Genomic DNA, 19,304 nt, shown 5'->3' with positions numbered 1-19,304 from the left:
GGCATGTATCTTTTGGGGAAGAGAATGGGCACTCAACAATGAGGCAAAGAGTAATATCGCTAGTCGTGTATATTTCTCAGGAGCTGGTTTAAGGTAATGGGTTTCTGCACGTGGCTAACATGCTGGCTAACCCTTTGCCTATATGGGACAAAAATACACCACTGATATACTCTCTTCGATAAATAGATGTTAAAAATTTGCAACCCACTGGGAGAACTGGAGGCCGGTGGGCTCTTCATGTTATGACCGTTCAGATATGATAGTACTTGTTACCTTTGTTACTTGCACCCTCTGATCATTGTGACAGCAGTGCAGTGCCATCCGTACAATTGAGAAAGGTTAAAATTTACACAAAATTGGGAATTTCCAGGTTACAACCCTTTTGCGTTAGAGCACCAAGATTTAGCACAACATAGTTGCTGGATAGATATAATGGCTTTGCTGCTGATTTTGATCCAATTGCATTTGTCTGGATGGGATAGCAGAGAGAAAGGCAAGAAAGGGTTTAAGAAAGGCACCAGCTGGCAGGATGAGGAGGGAGGCAAAATTGAGTATTTAAAGAGATATGTAAAAACACTACAGTCTGGTCTGAATGAGATCAAATCTTTTACTAGCTTTGTTCAGTGTTCAAAACACAGGGTAAATATACAGAGGGACTGATCTATTAACTCAATAAAAATAAGCTCAGGTCAGAAAAGAAATCAGAAAATCAATCCATGTTGACCAATTCACCAATAACTTGACTGAGCGTGGTCCATACTCATTTCAGTTAAGACCCTTAGCAGTCATCGGGGAGAGGAGTGGAATTCCCCATCTTTTAATGGATTGGATTTAAACCCAAGTTCAGAGGTGAAAGGGTAATGTTCGAAGATTAAAAAAAAGCTTTCCTCATGCATGTGTTTTCTTTAATGAATGAAATGTTTCAGAAATGGATACGGATCATGAATATGTTAACTCAGCTATTGTTCTTACTTTGTGCCTCTCCAGCCGCACTGACTTGTATCAGCTATTGTAAAGCAGCATTGTCCTCGGCGTAGCTTGATGTTCTATTGTATTGTCCCACAGTGTGGGTATATGCACATTGACATCTACAATTCCCAATGTAACAAGTTAATGCTTTCACTAATGTCTTGGGGAGAGAAAGAGGGGATTGAGGGAGGGCAAAACACGATGGGCTACTTTCACCAGCCAAGTGGTGACTTTGGCACAAACTGATAGCAGTTTGCCTACTTTGCCTTGCTCAGCAAGGGAATATTTTGTGATCTGAAGAGCCTTAAAGGGGAGAAAATCATTTTTGGCAGGTTTACAGACAGATAACTGTAATGCGCTGACATTAAGCAGCTGACTTTAAATGGTTACGTTTAACAACAAAATCTGTACCTTTTCCTTATGTTAAAGCTCATACCAATGTTAAGCTATTGCAGTGTTGTTTCAGCTGAATTTCCAAACTTGCCCTCCTCAGAAATTAGTGAGTTTAAAAGCTCTGCAACACATTGACACCATGGCTGACTTTTCCCCTCTCTAGCCCAAGGGTGCTGACGCCAGTTATAGTGCCCCTAGTGCCACCCTGGCCAAGATCAGCTCTCTTAACACAAACTGGGCATCAAATTTGGGACATTCCTGAGCTGTGTGGCTCAACCACATATCAACCTTCCCAATAGGGAACTTTGGCATTTGGTAAGTTCTATGCACTGGGAGGGCTGGTAAACAAACTCAGTGTTCCAAGCCCAGACAGCAGACCATTAAGAATATTTCACATTTAGTTTTCTGTTTACACACCCTCTTAATACTGCTAACGTAATTAAATGAAATAAAAAGAAAATTACAGATTGCAATATCCATTACAATCCAGATATGGCGCTTCAGTTGGTAAATAGCCAAAATGAGCACTATGGCGGACAGAGTACTATAGCTGAAGTCAGGTCTCTGAGGGCTTTAAAAAAAAAATTGATTTAGGATCCCCAAGTTTGTCAAACATTTGGTAGGAGAAACTCTCAATATCATTATATCGTATTGAATGTTCGATGGTTACACGAGGCCATGTTCTACATGATTCTCCACCAGTGAGAATGTATTACCCAGGTTTAGTGAGGACTCCAGTACAACACATTATCACTACAGTATTGAATGCTGAAAGGTTATAAAATGCAGGCCCTTCGTGATCCTCTGCCGCTGAGACTGTCTGCGGAAGCTCCCGTTGTCCCAGATATGTGTCCTTTCCAGTCTCTCACTTAGTACAGCTGCTGCGCCCAGGTTCACGGAGGCTCCCGTTGCCATAGACACGTGACCTTTCAGCCAGCTCGTAACAATTACAAGGGGGAAAGCTGCAATCTAAGCCAAACTCGAGCTCTCCGACTAACTTGTAGCGAACAATACAAGCAGGTGCAAAATACCACGTTCAGTACAATGCGGTTTTAATATTTTGAAATTGAGCGCTACAAGCAGAATCTCCTGTGCTTTGATAATAAGAATGTGTACAACACAAATGGCCTCAGTCAAAGACCTGAAAATACTATTAGTTTAACCATATCTACAGCTTACCAAAAGATGCCTGTAAAAATTCTTCAAAGAAACCACACACAAAAAAAAATCATTGTTTAGTAAATGCATTCAAAGTGAATTATAATAGATTCTGCTTTTCTAATGCTGAACATAATCAATAAGCTCAGACCATCGTGTAACATGTGCAAAAGGCATTATTAAATTTGATGCTGAACAGGAGCGATGTTCTTTTGAAGTTCTGAAAGAAAAACACTGTTATTTTTGGAGTCCCAGAGCATTGATTGGCATGGGAATTCTCAAGTGGCCGTACCACTGAGAAATATGATTCTCTCTGTCGGTTCCACAGGTTTCAGAGCTCTTGACATCCGAGCAGTTGTTGCACTAGGTCTTCTGTAGGTCATCTTACCTCATGGGAACTGATACAAAGGCCTTTCCATTGTAAATCTAATGTTCTCTTTATGCTAAGACTTTGGTGCCACTGTTGAGTTGAGATTTTCACATTCCTGGCGATAAAAGTGCAATGTATCCTCACCAGCGTGGTAATGGTGAAAGTGACATTATTGGCAACATTTATTCACACTGTTGGCCTTGTAAATGGTACCATTCCAAAGAGCACTTTTAATTTGTTTTTATTTTGAACTAAGGTGCTGTCCTATATGGCCATTCTATTTTTCACAGGTGAAGTAAGCTGACTCTGTTGTGATTGTTAGTAATTAGTAAAATTCTCACCGGTGTGCAGAGATGACCAAATAATGTTCTAGGCCCATATTTTGAGCAGGCTTCCATGTTTTTTTTTCCATTTCCTGATCCACACTGATGTGCATGAACAACATGACTGCGGCTCCCTGCTCGAAACGCGATTGGTACCGCACATAGGGATGTGCTGTGTCAGGAGCGAAAAATATGATATGGCGCTCGTTACAGGGCTGCGATCGAAATTAAGTGGGGGGGGAGTCAGGTGACCTTGTAAAGGAGAAGAGCAGAGATCGCCTGGTTTACCATCATCTGAAACTCAGAGGGTAATTTTCACCTAATTTGTCCGGCAGAAGACTGACAGGATCAGTCTGGCCGCCTGTTGCAATTTTCTATTCGCTTCAATAGCGGCTGATCCAATCCCTTCAGTTTTCCGCCCGTTGATTAGCTTAAAACGACCCTTTCAGTGTTAGATTACAATCCTCGATTTACGCCGTGCTATCATTCTGTTTCTGAGGGATTTTACATTTTGAGCCATGTTTTCGCCACTGGGGGTTGACATCATGTCGTATCCTTAAAGCACGAGAGCATTAATGGTCTGTCACCTCCAGGCAAGGGTATCACTGACGTGTGACACCTCCACAGAAAGGATTCAAACAATCTTGAAACTGCTGTTAATTGGTTGCGTTCACCAGAGTCAGTGGATGTTAAAAGTACCCTGTGATTTGACAAGCAGAAATATTAAGATACATTCAATTGAGTGATGCAAAGGAATATGATAGTTTGCATATATAATTGTTTATCTAAACCAAATTGAAATTGTTAAATTATTTATTTAGAGTAAAAAAAACTGCAAGTTCTGTTAATCTGAGAGAAAATCCTAGAAACAAAACGTCAGTCAGCACATGAAAAAAAAAGATAGGCTAACATTTTGCAGGGCTGTGGAGAAAGAGCAGGGGAGTGGAACTAATTGGATAGCTCTTTCAAAGAGCTGGCACACACATGATGGGCCAAATAGCCTCTTTTTGTACTGTATGATTCTATGACTTATGAAGTACATCGTGAATTAATGGCAAATCTGCTTCAGTGATTGTTCTACAACTTCTACTGACCGTCATGTGCAATTTCAGGACTGTGGTCTTGTTGGGAAGACATTGAATTTCTGTAACTTAATAATACATAGCACTATTTTAATATTACGTCAAGCTGAGTGCTATGATTTTGGGTGGATTCATTCTTTAGAACTGGGTTAGAACTGGCCCATGGGGATGAACTCTTGTGTTATCAATCGTGCAGCTTACTTGTTTAATAATGCTCGGCAAGAACCTGAGGTAAATTAAGTGGCCATTACACAATTGCAAAACACAAAGACCCTTTTGTGAATCGTTCGTGCCTCTGAATTGCAATGATTGGACAAGCAATAAAATGGCTGCAACTTTTTAAAAATTAATAAATCGAGTCCCAGATTCACTTATTATGTGAATGCTATGCATTTAAGATGTTAGCAGTAGGACTGCAGTATTAAGTTAATGAAGGAGAAGGCATGCGCAGGTTGGGGGGGCATAAAATGCGAGTCATTGTTTTGGTATGTGGGGGAAGGTTCTCTTGATGTGCTAGGCACATTGCAGTTATTGCACCTCACACAGAGGACATCTTCCCCCATATTGTGGTGAGAAGTGTGGTGAGAATCTTTATGTTCATTATCCTCATTAGTTCTGATCTGTAAGTAAAAGTCAATTACTGTTTAAAATAAAGATTTTTTAAATGTATCTATACCTCCAACTGCAACATCAAACAGATGGTCTGAATATTAAACTTTTTTTGGGGATCTTTTTCACTCCCAAAGATGTTGGCTCCTTACTGGTGTGTGGTTCCATGGTGCTGACATCTCTCCAGTATCCCACCCATGTTCAGCTTAGATACTGAATGTTAGGCCATTCAACTGTGGAGGGCATCACACCAGAATCCACTCCTGCCCTCATCTGAGGTACACAAACCTGCACTTCGCAGCAATAGTGAACAGGAGCTAGAAGTGTGCATGATTCTTCCCCTTCGTGCCCCGGGGCACCGAATCCAATTGTAGTGCCCCAGATTGTGACCCTACAGAGAACAGGGAGTCAGCACAGGCTGGGATTCAAGTCTGAGACATGGCTGGCCTGTATACCTCTGGAACACACTGGGCATTGGATTTACCCACCAAGCCATCAGGGGACTACAAACAGCTGGCTTTCAATTGTAACCTAAAGTTAGTTCATCAGCCCACTTCAGCGGTGGGGAGAATCTTTACCTGGAGAAAGAAGAAAGAAAAGAAAGAAAGACAGACTTGCATTTATATAGCACCTTTCATGACCTCTGGACATCCCAAAGCGCTTTACAGTCAATGAGTTACTTTCGAAGTGTAGCCACTGCTGTAATGTAGGAAACGAGGATCATGGAGTAAACAAGTGAATGTACCAGATCCATAAAACAAAGTGATAGCTAATTACAATCATAATATTGATTAACTGGCAGTTTAAGCAACATAATTTTGAAAGTACGTGATATTATAAAATATAGACATCACGCAGCTTGAGTAGTTTGTATCTTTGAGTGTAGTTGCTAAGGAAATCATTCTTCTGCATTGAATTGGAATAAACTGAAGCACTAAAGGGGATGTATACTGCACAGGAATATCAAACGATACTTAATAGCATTAAGTGTGCTAGTGCTCTACTTATAGGCTCAACCAGTTTCTGTCAGTCATCCCTCCTTGCTGGGTTTCATGCAGTAAAAGTGTTGGTCAGATGCAGCCCAGGAACAGAGATTTTTGGGCCGTGCTTCCTTGTGGAAAAATTACAAAGTGCTGCTCCAGCGATAACATGAATGGGAGGGCTTCTTACCTAAAGATCGTTTCGATTTGCAATGTCAGAACAGGGCAAGATCAACCCAAAATATCCATCTGCCTCAAAACAGCGCTTTGAAAACATAAATATAGCAACAAGGAGAGACTGACGGATACCACGAACAGTCCACTGATTTACATGACTGTCTGGGATGGAGAACAATCTGGGGTCAGTGCCATCACATGCACTACAATTCTCCACAGGAGTGTACTGCCTGGGATGGCTCGAACTGCTGGATGTCAATGGCTGCAAAAATGAACAGCCCCGAAGAGTGTCACTTGGGTTGGGCTGCCACTTTGGCTCTGGTGTGTTTTCAGCATCATTGGTCTGTGCAGAACTTTCCTTGACATTGGAAAAAGCCTCAGCCGGATCACAGTCACAAAGTGGCTTTCAATGAATTCCACGTGTGAAGTTGCTCAAGCCCAGATTTTCCCTTGTTGGCACCCCAAGCGCATTTGACAGCTGGGGAACCATTCAGCGATGTTCCATAATATAAATGGGGTCCAAGTATCTTCACAAGATCACAGGGTAATTCAGATCAGGAGGTTCACCCCGTCCATCTTAGTGCGTTCAATCAAAACGGCCCTAGGGTCCCCTCGTTGCAGCATCCCATCAGTCGTTAATTGATTCCAGGGTTTTTAACCTCCACAACTCCAAGTGGGTGTCAATTCTATACATTGATCAGTCTGTGCATGAAGAAAACCATCCTGATAAGAGTGCTAAATCTGCCCTTTGCTAGTTTAAATCATCCCTACTCTCACAATTTAAAGTAATTCTTTTGGGCATCTCTTTTACATACCATTTGCAGTCTTATATCCCTCTATAAGATTATCTCTCCGACGCCTGCTTTCAAGGGTGAAAAGCTCCAGGTTTCTCCTTGTTTATGTCTTCTGGGATTAATTACTGTAACTTCACAACTTAAATGGAGTCAGATATCCTTTAAGAGATCATTACAGAATTACAGCATTCACAATGACTGAGACACAGGCATATAATTATCATATATTAATACATGCTGAGGTCTCTATTGTTCTAATGACCTGCCTGCCCATATTTAATATTAGGCACAGTGAGCACTTGACTTTCACCAGAGAGTACACAGAAGATAGAAACTAAGCAACACATATGTAGAATTTACATAATAAATTATTCCCGGTATAAATCCATTTGGAGAATCCAGATTAAGATGTTCGCAGTTTACTAGTGGAAAGAAACAGTCTCTTATGCTGCCTGCTCATGCTTTTTTTTCCTTAGCTTCCCAAGTGGAGCCATTTACTGTGCTTAACAAACTCGAAAGTGGAATCTGAAATTAGTTATTTGATCAAAATATGCCACTGGCTAACAGACAGCTGCCAGTAAGTTACAGGACAGCAAAACGATCGAGCAGAACGGACGATTCCATCAAAAGCAGGGGTGAAATTCGAGTGGTTTCTATATCTCAGTTGAAACCTAAGATAGAATTTTTGCTTCACAGCTCAATGCCAAGCATTTGCTATTCTTGATAATAAATATTGATATGCAATTTTCCCCAAACCTCTTTGTCTCTCCATCTCTCTCTCTTCCTCAAAGACTTGATTAAAATCTACCTCATTGACCAAGCATTTGGTCACCAACACTAATGTCTCTTTCTTTGGCTCAATATCAATTTTTGAAGTGCCTTGGGACATTTTACTACGTATAAAGGCGCCATATAAATGCATGCTGTTGTTGTTTTCTTTTATGATGTTCAATTATGCAGTGAATTTAGTTGGAATCAATGTGACCAAGGAGAATGGGTGATTTAGGTAATAATCAAACAGCAGTTGAAAGTGTAGAACAAAACTTTTCTTTACCTAACACTACTGCACCTTATGTTGAATGAAAAATAACCTCACCTGTTCCTCCGATGCCCCAGGCCTAAATTCACCATCTGGTGCGTACTGAGCTGACAGATCAGGAAAGGTCGGCACAGTGTCGATCTCAGTCAACGTTGCAATTGGGGGTGTTGTAACTGGCTCCAGCACCGCATCCTACAGAGGGGAAACATCAACTAGGGTTTCCGCTCCTGATCGATAGCCATTGAGCCTTGATGGAAAGTTTTGGGTACGAGGGCAGGAATGGAGTCGGCTATGATGCCTCTGTAGTCTGTTGGCACTCACTGTCTGGTTTAAAGAAGGGTACCAGGAGTTTGTTGTGGAATCAAATGCGAGCTTGAAGCAGAACCTTCAAGCCTCCTCTCAACTAGACTAAATCCAATTCTCCAGACCAATAAAAAAGGAGTCTTCAATTTTTGAGTCTTGGATGTTAGAGCTCAAGAAAATGGGAATTATTTGACTTGGCTTCACTTCAGCATGAAAAAATTAGAAGGAATAATCTCCATACTCCTCAGTCTTGTCGTTTATAGATTCTATGTGAATATTTTTATCCCGTGAATTAAAAATGGTGTGAATTCTATTTCCAGTCTGAATCGAAGATGACAGTCACTTGCACAGATGGGAAATGGAACCAACAAGTACTTTGCGAACCTGTAGACTGTGGGATCCCTGATCAGTATCACGTCTACCCTGCCACCTTCTCCTGCCCTGGAGGGACCACATTTGGCAAGCAGTGCACGTTTCAATGCAGACCCCCTGCCCAGTTACGAGGTAAGAAAGGGTTACAACTGCATTAAAAGCCACCGTGTATGTCTTTTAGCTCCCTGATCAAAAAAATGTTACATCACGACTGTTACCATTTTCTCACCTCCTGAATGAACCAGCAACTCAACAGCCTGAATCTCTAGAGAGACACTTCCGAGTCAGAAAGTCCATGATTTTTGGATTCCAGAGGCAGTGGCCCAAATCCTAATCGCTGTCACCACACTCCTCAGTCATAAAAGTGTTAGAGAAAAACATTAACCTGGAAGCACTATGCTAGTTCTGATTGATGCATGATACAGGATGTGTGCATTTTTAACGCGGGTGAGTGACAAGGTCTTACCTCCCCGTTAAAATAAAAAAACAATACCATTTGCAAATTTTGCTCGCTCTGTAAAACTAATATACAGTTTTTTGGATCCAGACAACTCCATCCTTTGGGTGTCATGTTCCAGGGTGGGGAGGAAGGAGAGGGGTTGAATAGATAATTTTTTTTGGCGTCACAGACATGTTAGTCACTGACATGATACTCGAGATCGGTATTACAGCCCATTTGTGCTGCATTCTCTGCTCACGCCTTCAACAGCCAATACATGCAGTCAAGTCCAGAAATCTCTGTTGCTTGAAGGTTTTATACACGTAGTTAAACTTTATTATTTTTAATCTTGTTGCTCCCATCAGGATTGAACCAAGAGGAGAAAGTGAAAACATGGCATTTGCCAGATTTTGAATTAAGCAAAGACTATTTCCTTTTTATTAGGCACTGACAAGGCTGCACATCTGTAGTGGTCACACACAGATGTGGAAGTACTAAAATAAACAGCTGAGGGGCGGGCACACACATTTTGATTATCTTGCCTTCTCGCTTACTCTTCTCAACCTTGGGGATATCCTAAATTATTGATCTTGGCATTTCACTAAGGCTCTGAATTAAAATAAGGCAACACTGACCTGAGTGCTCAATATAAGGCTGATTTGCCATTTATGTTGCTATTAAAAGGCTGTTTATGTCAGGCTCCCAAAATACTAATTATAGTGCAGTTTTGTAACATTTCAAAATTAACATCAAACTCAGGAGACTGTAAATGAGGTGCACATAGGAGCTCAGACGCCATAAGTAACTGGGATGACTCTACCTCAAAAAGTTGTTTGCTGATGCATACTTGTGTGTGCAGGAAGCAGGAGGGTACATGATTCATTAAAGAAATGGGAGATTACTAAACGGCTGGCTGATTGATGACAGTAACAACACAATGCATGAAATGAAAGTCATCAGTGTGTGCTACCAAAAGGATGATATGAATAGTAACTAGTGTATCATATGTACAACATTCAGCTTCACGATAATTTAACGGCTATCAACAGAAAGACAGAAATAAAGGTCAGTTAGTCAGGAGATTTTGTAACTAAATTTGAGGTAGAGTAGATCCCCAATGATTGGTTGCAACATAGGAATAGGAGTAGGCCATTCAGCCCCTCAAGTCTGCTCCGCCATTCAATTAGATCGTAGCTGATCTGTACCTCAGCCCTATTTACCCACCTTAGCTCCATGTCGCTTGATACCTTTACCTAACAAAAACCTATCGATCTCAGTCTTGAAAGCTCCAATTGTCCCATTATCCACAACCTTTTAGGGGAGAGAATTGTAAAATCCTACTAATCTTTGTGTGAAAAAGTTGATATGTGCACTGTCCAGTGTGGAACTGAACTGTACAAACCACCTCTGGCCTGTGTTGAGTTGGCTGTTCTCTGACAGGGTAGCAGTAAGGGCTAGGGAGGTGAAAAATCAGGCAGGGTTCCTGCTCCTATATCTCCTGCTGGAGAATGTGGGTATGCGGAGATCAGGCGAGGTCAGGGTCAGGTTCAGCTGCAGTGCCTCCCATGCCAGCACTCACTACCTAAGCTCACAAAGGTAGAATGGCTACTTAGCTGAGGTACCAGCCCCTGTGGAACCTTACCTCAGTTTATATCAGGAGAGCTGGGGAACACTTTGGGGGAGGGGAAAGAGCAACGAGGTATGGACAGTCAGCCATCTTCTTCATGCATTATCTCCCCATCCATGACATGAAGATTTCTTGCCTCAAGTGGGCAGAATATTAAACTTGTTCCTTTGAATTGCACAATCCAGTTCAGACTGCTTATATGCAAAGTCGCCCTTCTTCCAGTAAAAGTACATTTTAAATAAAAACTTTTCTTTCCCCCCCAGTATTATTTTCTCAGTAAACGTCCAAGTACGTCAAGCCAACAAGTTACTTACTGGAACCGGTCAGCCTAAAGCAACAATAATAGTTTTTTTTTAATCGTGAGTAACTTTAAGAAAGTTGTAGGGAGACTCTGCCAACAAAAACAAACAACCCAAGGTTCAAGGGTAGAAAATGGGATAGAGTTTTTGTAAGTAAATGTCTTTAGATATATTTTGTGCTATAAAACAGTGTTTAGTTGTGGTTTGTAACAGCGTGTACAGGATACGCGTTTCTGGGGAACTGTGAACAATTTGCTTTCCAAATTCATGTGCCAGCAATTCCAACAAGGTTGCTTTAGTTTCTAGTCGATGAGGTTTTTGACCGTGCCAAAAATGAGTCTTACATTTGGACTAATGCAATATACTGTTCTGCAGGGACCAATAACACTCTGACCTGCCTAGACGATGGACTGTGGTCTTTCCCCGAGTCCCTATGTGAACTGATGTGTCTAGCTCCTCCTCCTGTGCCCAATGCCATGCTTCAGAGCTCGCATTGTCAACAAGACGGGCACAAAGTTGGCTCGTCGTGCAAATACAAGTGCAAGCCTGGATACCACGTCCCCAACCTCTCAAGAAAGATAAGGAAGTAAGTGATGTCACTGTCTCATGCTGTGACAGCTTGTTACCGGGGTTGGGTGGGGGGTTATTTGCCATTAATAAGACATAATAAGGTAAATGCTTCTGTTAGTTCTGGATTGGAAAAGATCAGCTGAGGCAAACTTCAGCAAAACACCGTGAGGTTGAAAATCCGTCTGGAGCGGTGGGGCAAAAACGGGCCATAGCGAACTGGCAGCTCGTTTCAGCATTCCGTCCGAATTTCTTTTCCATTTACTCCAATCGGGAAAAAAATTGGACAGGGTGTAAAATTCACTATCACCCGTTTTTGCACCACCGCCCATGACGGATTTTCTACCCCTGTCGGATCGAAGCTTGTTGCGTGATTACATAATGTTTTTTTCTACCTACAAAGTGGATCCCAGTGATACTGTTTACATCTGAAAGCAAGCTTAGAAATTGGTTAAAGGTGTCGGAGTTATGAACTAACAAATAATTAGGGTTTTCCTTTAAAGTTGCACCGCAAGAATGTAGAAAAACATTTGCTTGCATGCTAATGTAGTGCCCAGCACTGTAATGTTAAAAACATGTACAGGGAAATCGCATTGTTTTGGCAGCTAGATGCCAGACTGCAATGACGTTACCTTATTTGGCATGTGTTATCAGCAATAACTTCTTTGATGCTAAATTGTGTTTTAATTAATATCAGCCACCAGGCTGAGAAGCGCTGCTAGATTGTTACATATGTCAAGCTATAAAGAACTGCAACAAACATATTTCGCAGCCGGTCATTAAGCACGGATTCTTTCTCTGTAAACGTTGAAGAAAAGCGCTCGTTTCCTTTCTTTCAAATATTAAAATGAATTCTGCATGCTAATAGCCTCGCTGCACGATGGGGAGAAATGAATCCTTAGGGAGCTGACTGACTGATGTCAGCTGGTTAGCACTGACGGACTTTTAGTCACGGTGAGCTATTCTGAAACCTCATGCATATTTAATTAAATACATACAAGTAATAGATAGATTGCCTTAATAAAAATCAAGGTAAGGAATTCCTATTCTCCCACTCACTGGCTTGAATGGCTTCTTCTCCAGTCTGTGGCTGTAGCGTTCGATATTTTCGAAGAAGAATTCTAACTGCATTTTGTGCTCATTGCAAAGTATTATTTTCTCTCCACAAAATTGATCAGAAAGATCACACTCAAACCCCATATAAATGTCTCCTTCGGATGAGATGTTAAAACCAGGGGCTTAACTGCCCATTTTAGGTGGACTTTAACTGTCTCATGATATTTGGGGTAATTCCAGGCTCCCAGCAGGGAGCCGCAGTCACATCGAGAATCAGGCTACAATGTCTCTGAGAACCACAGGATCGCGGAATTACCGCTACCATTTGAAGAGCAGGGAGATCCCCTGGCATTTTGGCCAACATTCTTCCCTCAGTCAGTAACACCACAAAAAAAACCTCTCATTCAATATTAAATATTAATCTGTTTTTTTGTAACAAGTTTGCCATTTGTCTGCAATAAAGGATTTTGCCCCCCTTCATTTCCCTATAGCGTGCCCATTCTCCGTCCGGTTAAGAAGGCATGTAGACACCTGCCATAGAATTACGTAGAACTGCATACAAATTACAACATGGAAATTCTTCTTGAAGGAATGCAGTGTATATGAATGAACCCGATTTTTAAAAAATAAATCATATAAATTACATCAATGTGAATATTTGCTAGCAAGCTGCAGAGTAGATTCAAGCCTGTTTGCAAAGAATAAAATAAAGAAGGCAAGAGTGAGAGAGAAATATTTTTTCTCGTGTACCCAGTTTTGGTGAAATGTAATGGTCGGACTCAAGAGAGACGATCAAAAACTTCTCTCTCTCTCTCTCGAGTCCAATCAAACCCACAGCTGCCGAAATGCATCTTAGCAGAATTAAACTTACATTTATTTGGCCATTTCTGTTAAGATTGAAATTATAAACGCTTTTACATGCGGGTCACGGGAGTGTGAACGTGCTGCTTCTCCACGCTTCTATTTTCATGGCTCTGTGATTCTGATTTAGGAATAAGGGACACAGTTATACCAGTGTAAACATGGGGAGCTGGTGAGTGGACTCCCAAAGGCTATCCCTACTTACCGCACACTTTTTGCAGTTCCAGGATTCTGCAGTGGGAATAAGGGATGATGCAGGCATTGTAGTTAAGGAGGAGCAGTGTGAAATGTTGGATGGGATAAACTTAGTGAGAGAGGAAGTATTAAGGGGATTAGTATCTTTGAAGTAGATAAATCACCAGGGCTGGATGAAATGTATCCCAGGCTGTTAAAAGAAGCAAGGGAGGAAATAGCGGAGACTCTGGCCATCATTTTCCAATCCTCACTGGATACAGGTGTGGTGCCAGAGGATTGGAGGACTGCTAACATTGTACCATTGTTTAAAAAGGGAGTGAGGGATAGACCGAGTAATTACAAGCCAGTCAGTCTAACCTCAGTGGTGGGCAAATTATTGTAATCAATTCTGAGGGACAGGATAAACCATCACTTAGAAAGGCACAGAGTAATCAAGGACAGTCAGCATGGATTTGTTAAGGGAAGGTAGTGTCTGACTAACTTGATTGAATTTTTTGAGGAGGTAACAAGAAGGGTTGATGAGGGTAGTGCATTTGATGTAGTCTACATGGATTTTAGTAAGGCTTTTGAAAAGGCCCCATATGGCAGACTGGTCAAAAAAGTACAAGCCCATGGGATCCAAGGGAGAGTGGCAAATTGGATCCAAAATTGACTCAGTGGCAGGAAGCAAAGGGTAATGGTCAACGGGGGTTTTTGTGACTGGAAGGCTGTTTCCAATGGGGTTCCACAGGGCTCAGTACTAGGTCCCTTGCTTTTTGTGATATATATTAATGATTTCGACTTAAATGTAGGGGGCATGATTAAGAAGTTTGTAGATGATACAAAAATTGGCCGTGTGGTTGATAGTGAGGAGGAAATCTGTAGCCTGCAGGAAGGTATCAGTGGCCTGGTCAGGTCAGCAGAAAAGTAGCAAATAGAATTCAATCCGGAGAAGTGTGAGGTAATGCATTTGGGGAGGACAAACAAGGTAAGGGAGTACACAATAAATGGGAGGATACTGAAAGTTGTAGAGGAAGTGAGGGTCTTTGGAGTGCATGTCTACAGATCCCTGAAGGTAGCAGGACAGGTAGATAAGGTGTTAAGAAGGCATATGGGATACTTTCCTTTATTAGCTGAGGCATAGAATATAAGAGCAGGGAGGTTATGCTGGAATTGTATAAAACACCGGTTAGGCCATAACTTGTGTACTGTGTACAGTTCTGGTCACCACATTACAGGAAGGATGTAATTGCACTAGAGAGGGTACAGAGGAGATTTACGAGGATGTTGCCAGGACTGGAGAATTTTAGCTATGATGACAGATTGATAGGCTGGGGTTGTTCTCTTTGGAACAGAGGAGGCTGAGAGGTGATTTAATTGAGGTGTACAAAATTATGCGGGGCCTAGATAGAGTGGATAGGAAGAAACTATTTCCCTTAGCGGAGGGGTCAATAACCAGGGGGCATAGATTTAAAGTGATTGGTAGAAGGATTAGAGGGGAGCTGAGGAAAATTCTTTTTCACCCAGAGGGTGGTGGGGGTCTGGAACTCACTGCCTGAAAGGGTGCTAGAGGCAGAAACCCTCAATTCATTTAAAAAGTACTTGGATGTGCACCTGAAGTGCCGTGACCTACAGGGCTACGGACCAAGTGCTGGAAAGTGGGATTAGGCTGGGTGGCTCACTTTCGGCCGGCATGGACATGATGGGCCGAATGGCCTCCTTCTGTGCCATAAATTTTCTATCATTCTATGATTCTATGACTTGTAGCCAGCTATTAGTGGCAGAGGCAAGGGAGTAGGTCCTTTGCCTGCTCTCATCGCCAGACATAGGAACTGAACAACTGAAGGAAAGCAAGGTAAATTTTCAAGCAGCTAATTCAACAGGACTTTTCTTAGAAATTAACATATTTTATATTGCAATTTTATAAAAATGTATTTGCTGAATGCAGTTTTAACTACCTTTGGTTCGTAGAAATGCATTTTTTTAAAAATCAATGGCGCTCATTATCCAACAGTTGCCCTTTGGAAACAGACGGACTGGGATGACCAATCATGCATTTGTCAGGCAGGTCCACTTACTGTCAGGATCCATGCTTATTAGATTTGACAAGAAAGGGAACAATCCTGGGCACTTTTGCCAGATTTTAAGGGGGAGCTTGAAACGTTGCATACATTATGTAAGAAATACCATTTTAAAATAGGAAGTCAAAACAACTTAAACTGTACCATTAAAAAAAACACAATTGAAATTTTAGAACAGTATGACCCAGACCAAGCGAAAGTCTGGTGTTGCATACTAATAGACAGCACCGTAACCTTGACATAATGCTTTCATGATATCTACTGACCTCTTAATTCACTAAGGATTCTGCTTTAGGACTGTAATTTGATTCAGTTATTTATATCCTGCTGTAAAATATGTGACTATATTTTTGCTGCAGTTAGGAAATTAGAAGTACACTATGGAAATAATTAATCCACAGAAAGCATAAGTGTCAATTTAAATCATTCAATGTTAAACCTTGCAATCATTATGGACTTTCCTTCTGTTTAAATTCAATACTTCAAAATGCTGGTAATAAATACAAAGATCCATAGTGCATGTTATTCAAAAATGTAAATACGGTTTGAAGGGAATAGGTTGTAATTTAATCTTGGAGGCCTACATCCTCAGTATGTTGTAAACAAGACTTGTTGTCGTCTCCTAACTTGAGCGCATTTTTTCCAAGGACTGGAGAACTTCTTAATTCTTATCTTTCTTCTATAATCTTCAGACTCTTGGGCCCCAATAATAACGGGGAGGCGGGAAGGGAGATTTAGCGGCCGGAAAACCCAGACATACGGGTTTCCTGGAATTCCTGCCAAATTTAGCGGCAGGACTTATTCTCAATTTTTCAAACTGGTTTCCCGCCCGCAGCCAACCAGTTTGATAGGCTGGGTGGCTGTTGGGCGGGAGGCCTGCGGCACCAGACCGCAGCAGGGGAGCGGAGAGGAAGGAGGGAGAGAGAGATTGCGGGCTGAGAGGACGAGATCGGGAGGGTCCGATGCCAGGAGGAGGAGATGGGGAGCGGGGGAGGAGTTGGACATCGGAGGTCGGCAGGGGAGTCGGGCATTGTAGAAAGTGAGTGGCTTAGGTTTCAAGATCTCCTTTACGAGTTTCAGAAAGCCTCTGGGTGCTGGGTTTCCAATAGAGATTTTGATATAGCTAATTCATCAATACAATCAGCTTTCTAATTTTGGTTCTTAATTGTAAAGGAGGACCTTCAAGACAAGATGCACAGAGGATGGGAGCTGGCAGCAGGGAGTGTGTGTTCCTGTTATGTGTGAGGCAGTCCCTGCAAAATTTCATGGGCTTTATCAGTGCACAAATGGCTTCCAGTTCAACAGCGCCTGCTGGATAAATTGCAGCGATGCCAACAATCAGACTGTAAGTAATGAGAATTACAAACACTTTATGTGTGGAAAGTTAGAAAATGAGCTTTTAAGTAGGAAAACTGTAAAGGAGAAACATTGCTGCCTGTTTAGAGTAAGGAACACTTCCTCGCTAATTTTACCTCACAAAAATTTTTACAAGGACTTTTTTTTCTGTTTTATGAGAGTTTTTCTCAGCAGACTGACTCACATCACTGTCTGAGACTTTCTAATGTGCAATGCAAACAGCTTTCACTACAGATGGACGCCAGTTAATGGAGATGTGGTTAATGGGGGTTTTCCTATATTGGGAGTTTCCAGCCCCCCACCAGGCTTCCATTGATTCCCAATGTTTTTATCCAATGGCAATGAGGATGACCCAATCAATGAGATGATTTTATTTCCAGTGGGGGCGAGTGACGTCTCACACAACACTTAAGAGGTAAATTTCATGATTTAGCACTCCCATCGCAGAGCTTCACCTGGGAGCATATATCAGGAATTCAGGCACCTAAATTTCTCCAGTACTTCATTTTCACTGAGCTCCTCATTGAAAATGCTGAATTGTAAGATGTAAAAAAAACAAGAGCAATATATTTAAACATAGCCTCTGTGTGTCCAGATATCACACTTTGTTACAGAGGCACAACAGTCTTTTAAAAAAAAGCCAGTCAATTAATGCTCGATATTTTTGTTCTGTTGCCTGAAATTCACAGCATTTTCCAATCTGCAAAAGTTCCCTCACCAAACAGCAATTAAACTTTGATTGACCTGAAACTGTGTTTACTAAATAATTGGACTTTGTGGCCTTGAAGGGACAAATGAATAATGCTCTGTGCATTACATGGTATAGCACTCCTGTGTTTCTAAAACAGTGGGGTCTATTTTGACTTTCGGTGACCGACTTATGGAGGGTACTGGTTGGCCACCTGTTCTGGCGGCGAAAGGGCCCCTGCGATTTTGAGGCCCCGGTTTCATATAAATCTGGCAGGCGAGCTGCGGGGCGCCAAACAGACAGCTGGCCAGATTGAGGCCTCAACATCGGACCCAGGCGGCTGCCAGCATGGTAAGTTACGGGGCCAGTAAGTGTGGTGAGGCCATTTTGAAGCCTTTACCGACCCGTTAATGCCAGGTGAAAGCAGTCAAAATCAACCCCCAGTGTATCATCTGACTCACTGTGAGGAATGCTATGCGAGATCCATTCGTAACATTATAGTATTTATACTACATAGCATATAAGATTATCAATGACAAAATGGATGTTCAAGAAAAATATCTGTATCAATAGATTTAAGTGCTATAACAATAACTTGCATTTATAAAAGAGCCATTAACATTTAAAAAAATGCCCGAAGACGGTTTACAGAAGCCAAATCAGACAAAAATTGACACCGAGCCAAAAGGGGAGATATTGGGGCAAAGTGACTTAAAGCTTTTCAAAGAGGTATGTTTTAAGGAGAGTCTTAAAGGAGGAGAGAGAAGTGGAGAGACAGAAAGGTTTAGGGAGGGAATTCCAGAGCTTAGGGCCTAGACAGCTAAAGGCACGGCCGCCAATCGTGGGGCGAAGGGAGTGGGGGATGCACAAGTGGCCAGAGTTGGAAGAACCAGAGTACTTGGAGAGTTGTAAGGCTGGAGGAGGTTACAGAGATAGGGAGGAGTGAGGCCATGAAGGGATTTGAACATGAGGATGAGAATTTTAAATTGGAGGCATTGGGGGACCAGGAGCGAACGTAGGTCAATGATGACAGGGGCGATGGGTGAGTGGGACTGAGATGTGGATTAGGACATGGGCAGCAGAGTTGTGAATGAGCTGAAGTTTATGGAAGGTACAGGATTGGAGGCCGGCCAGGACAGCATTGGAATAGTCGAGTCTGGAGGCGACAAAGGCATGGATGAGAGTTTCAGAAGCAGATGGGCTGAGACAGGGGCAGGAGGTTATGATGGTGGAAGTCTTGGTGATGGAGAGGATTTGGGGTCAGAAGCTCAGCTCAGGGTCAAAAAGGATGGCGAGGTTGCGAACAGTTGGCTTCAACCTGGGACAAAGGCCGGAGGGGGCGATGGAATTGGTGGTGAGGGAATGGATTTTTTAGCAGGGGCCCAAGTCGATGGCTTCGATTTTCCCAATGTTTAACTGGAGGAAATTGCAGCTCATCTCGGAATGGACGTCAGACAAGCAGGTTGACAACAGAGAGGCAGTGGAGGGGTCGAGAGAGGTGGTGGAAAGATAGAGTTGGGTGTCGTCAGCGTACATTTGAAACCTGATGCCTTGTCTTTGGATGGTTTTGCCGAGAGGCAGCATGTA

General features: G+C 42.1%; 1 protein-coding gene across 1 annotated transcript in view; it reads left to right on the top strand.

Annotated features, from left to right (window-relative positions):
- Positions 1-19,304, top strand: part of LOC137300497 (pappalysin-1-like) — a 249,366-nt gene that overhangs the window by 164,346 nt on the left and 65,716 nt on the right. The window contains exons 15-17 of the mRNA XM_067969581.1: positions 8,518-8,701; positions 11,310-11,520; positions 16,847-17,018. Coding sequence (XP_067825682.1) covers positions 8,518-8,701; positions 11,310-11,520; positions 16,847-17,018 — 567 coding nt within the window. The remainder of the gene's footprint in view (positions 1-8,517; positions 8,702-11,309; positions 11,521-16,846; positions 17,019-19,304) is intronic.

The sequence above is a fragment of the Heptranchias perlo genome, chromosome 31 (genome assembly GCF_035084215.1).
Source record: "Heptranchias perlo isolate sHepPer1 chromosome 31, sHepPer1.hap1, whole genome shotgun sequence".
Taxonomy (NCBI): Eukaryota; Metazoa; Chordata; class Chondrichthyes; order Hexanchiformes; family Hexanchidae; genus Heptranchias; species Heptranchias perlo.
This window is presented reverse-complemented; position numbering and strand designations above follow the sequence as displayed.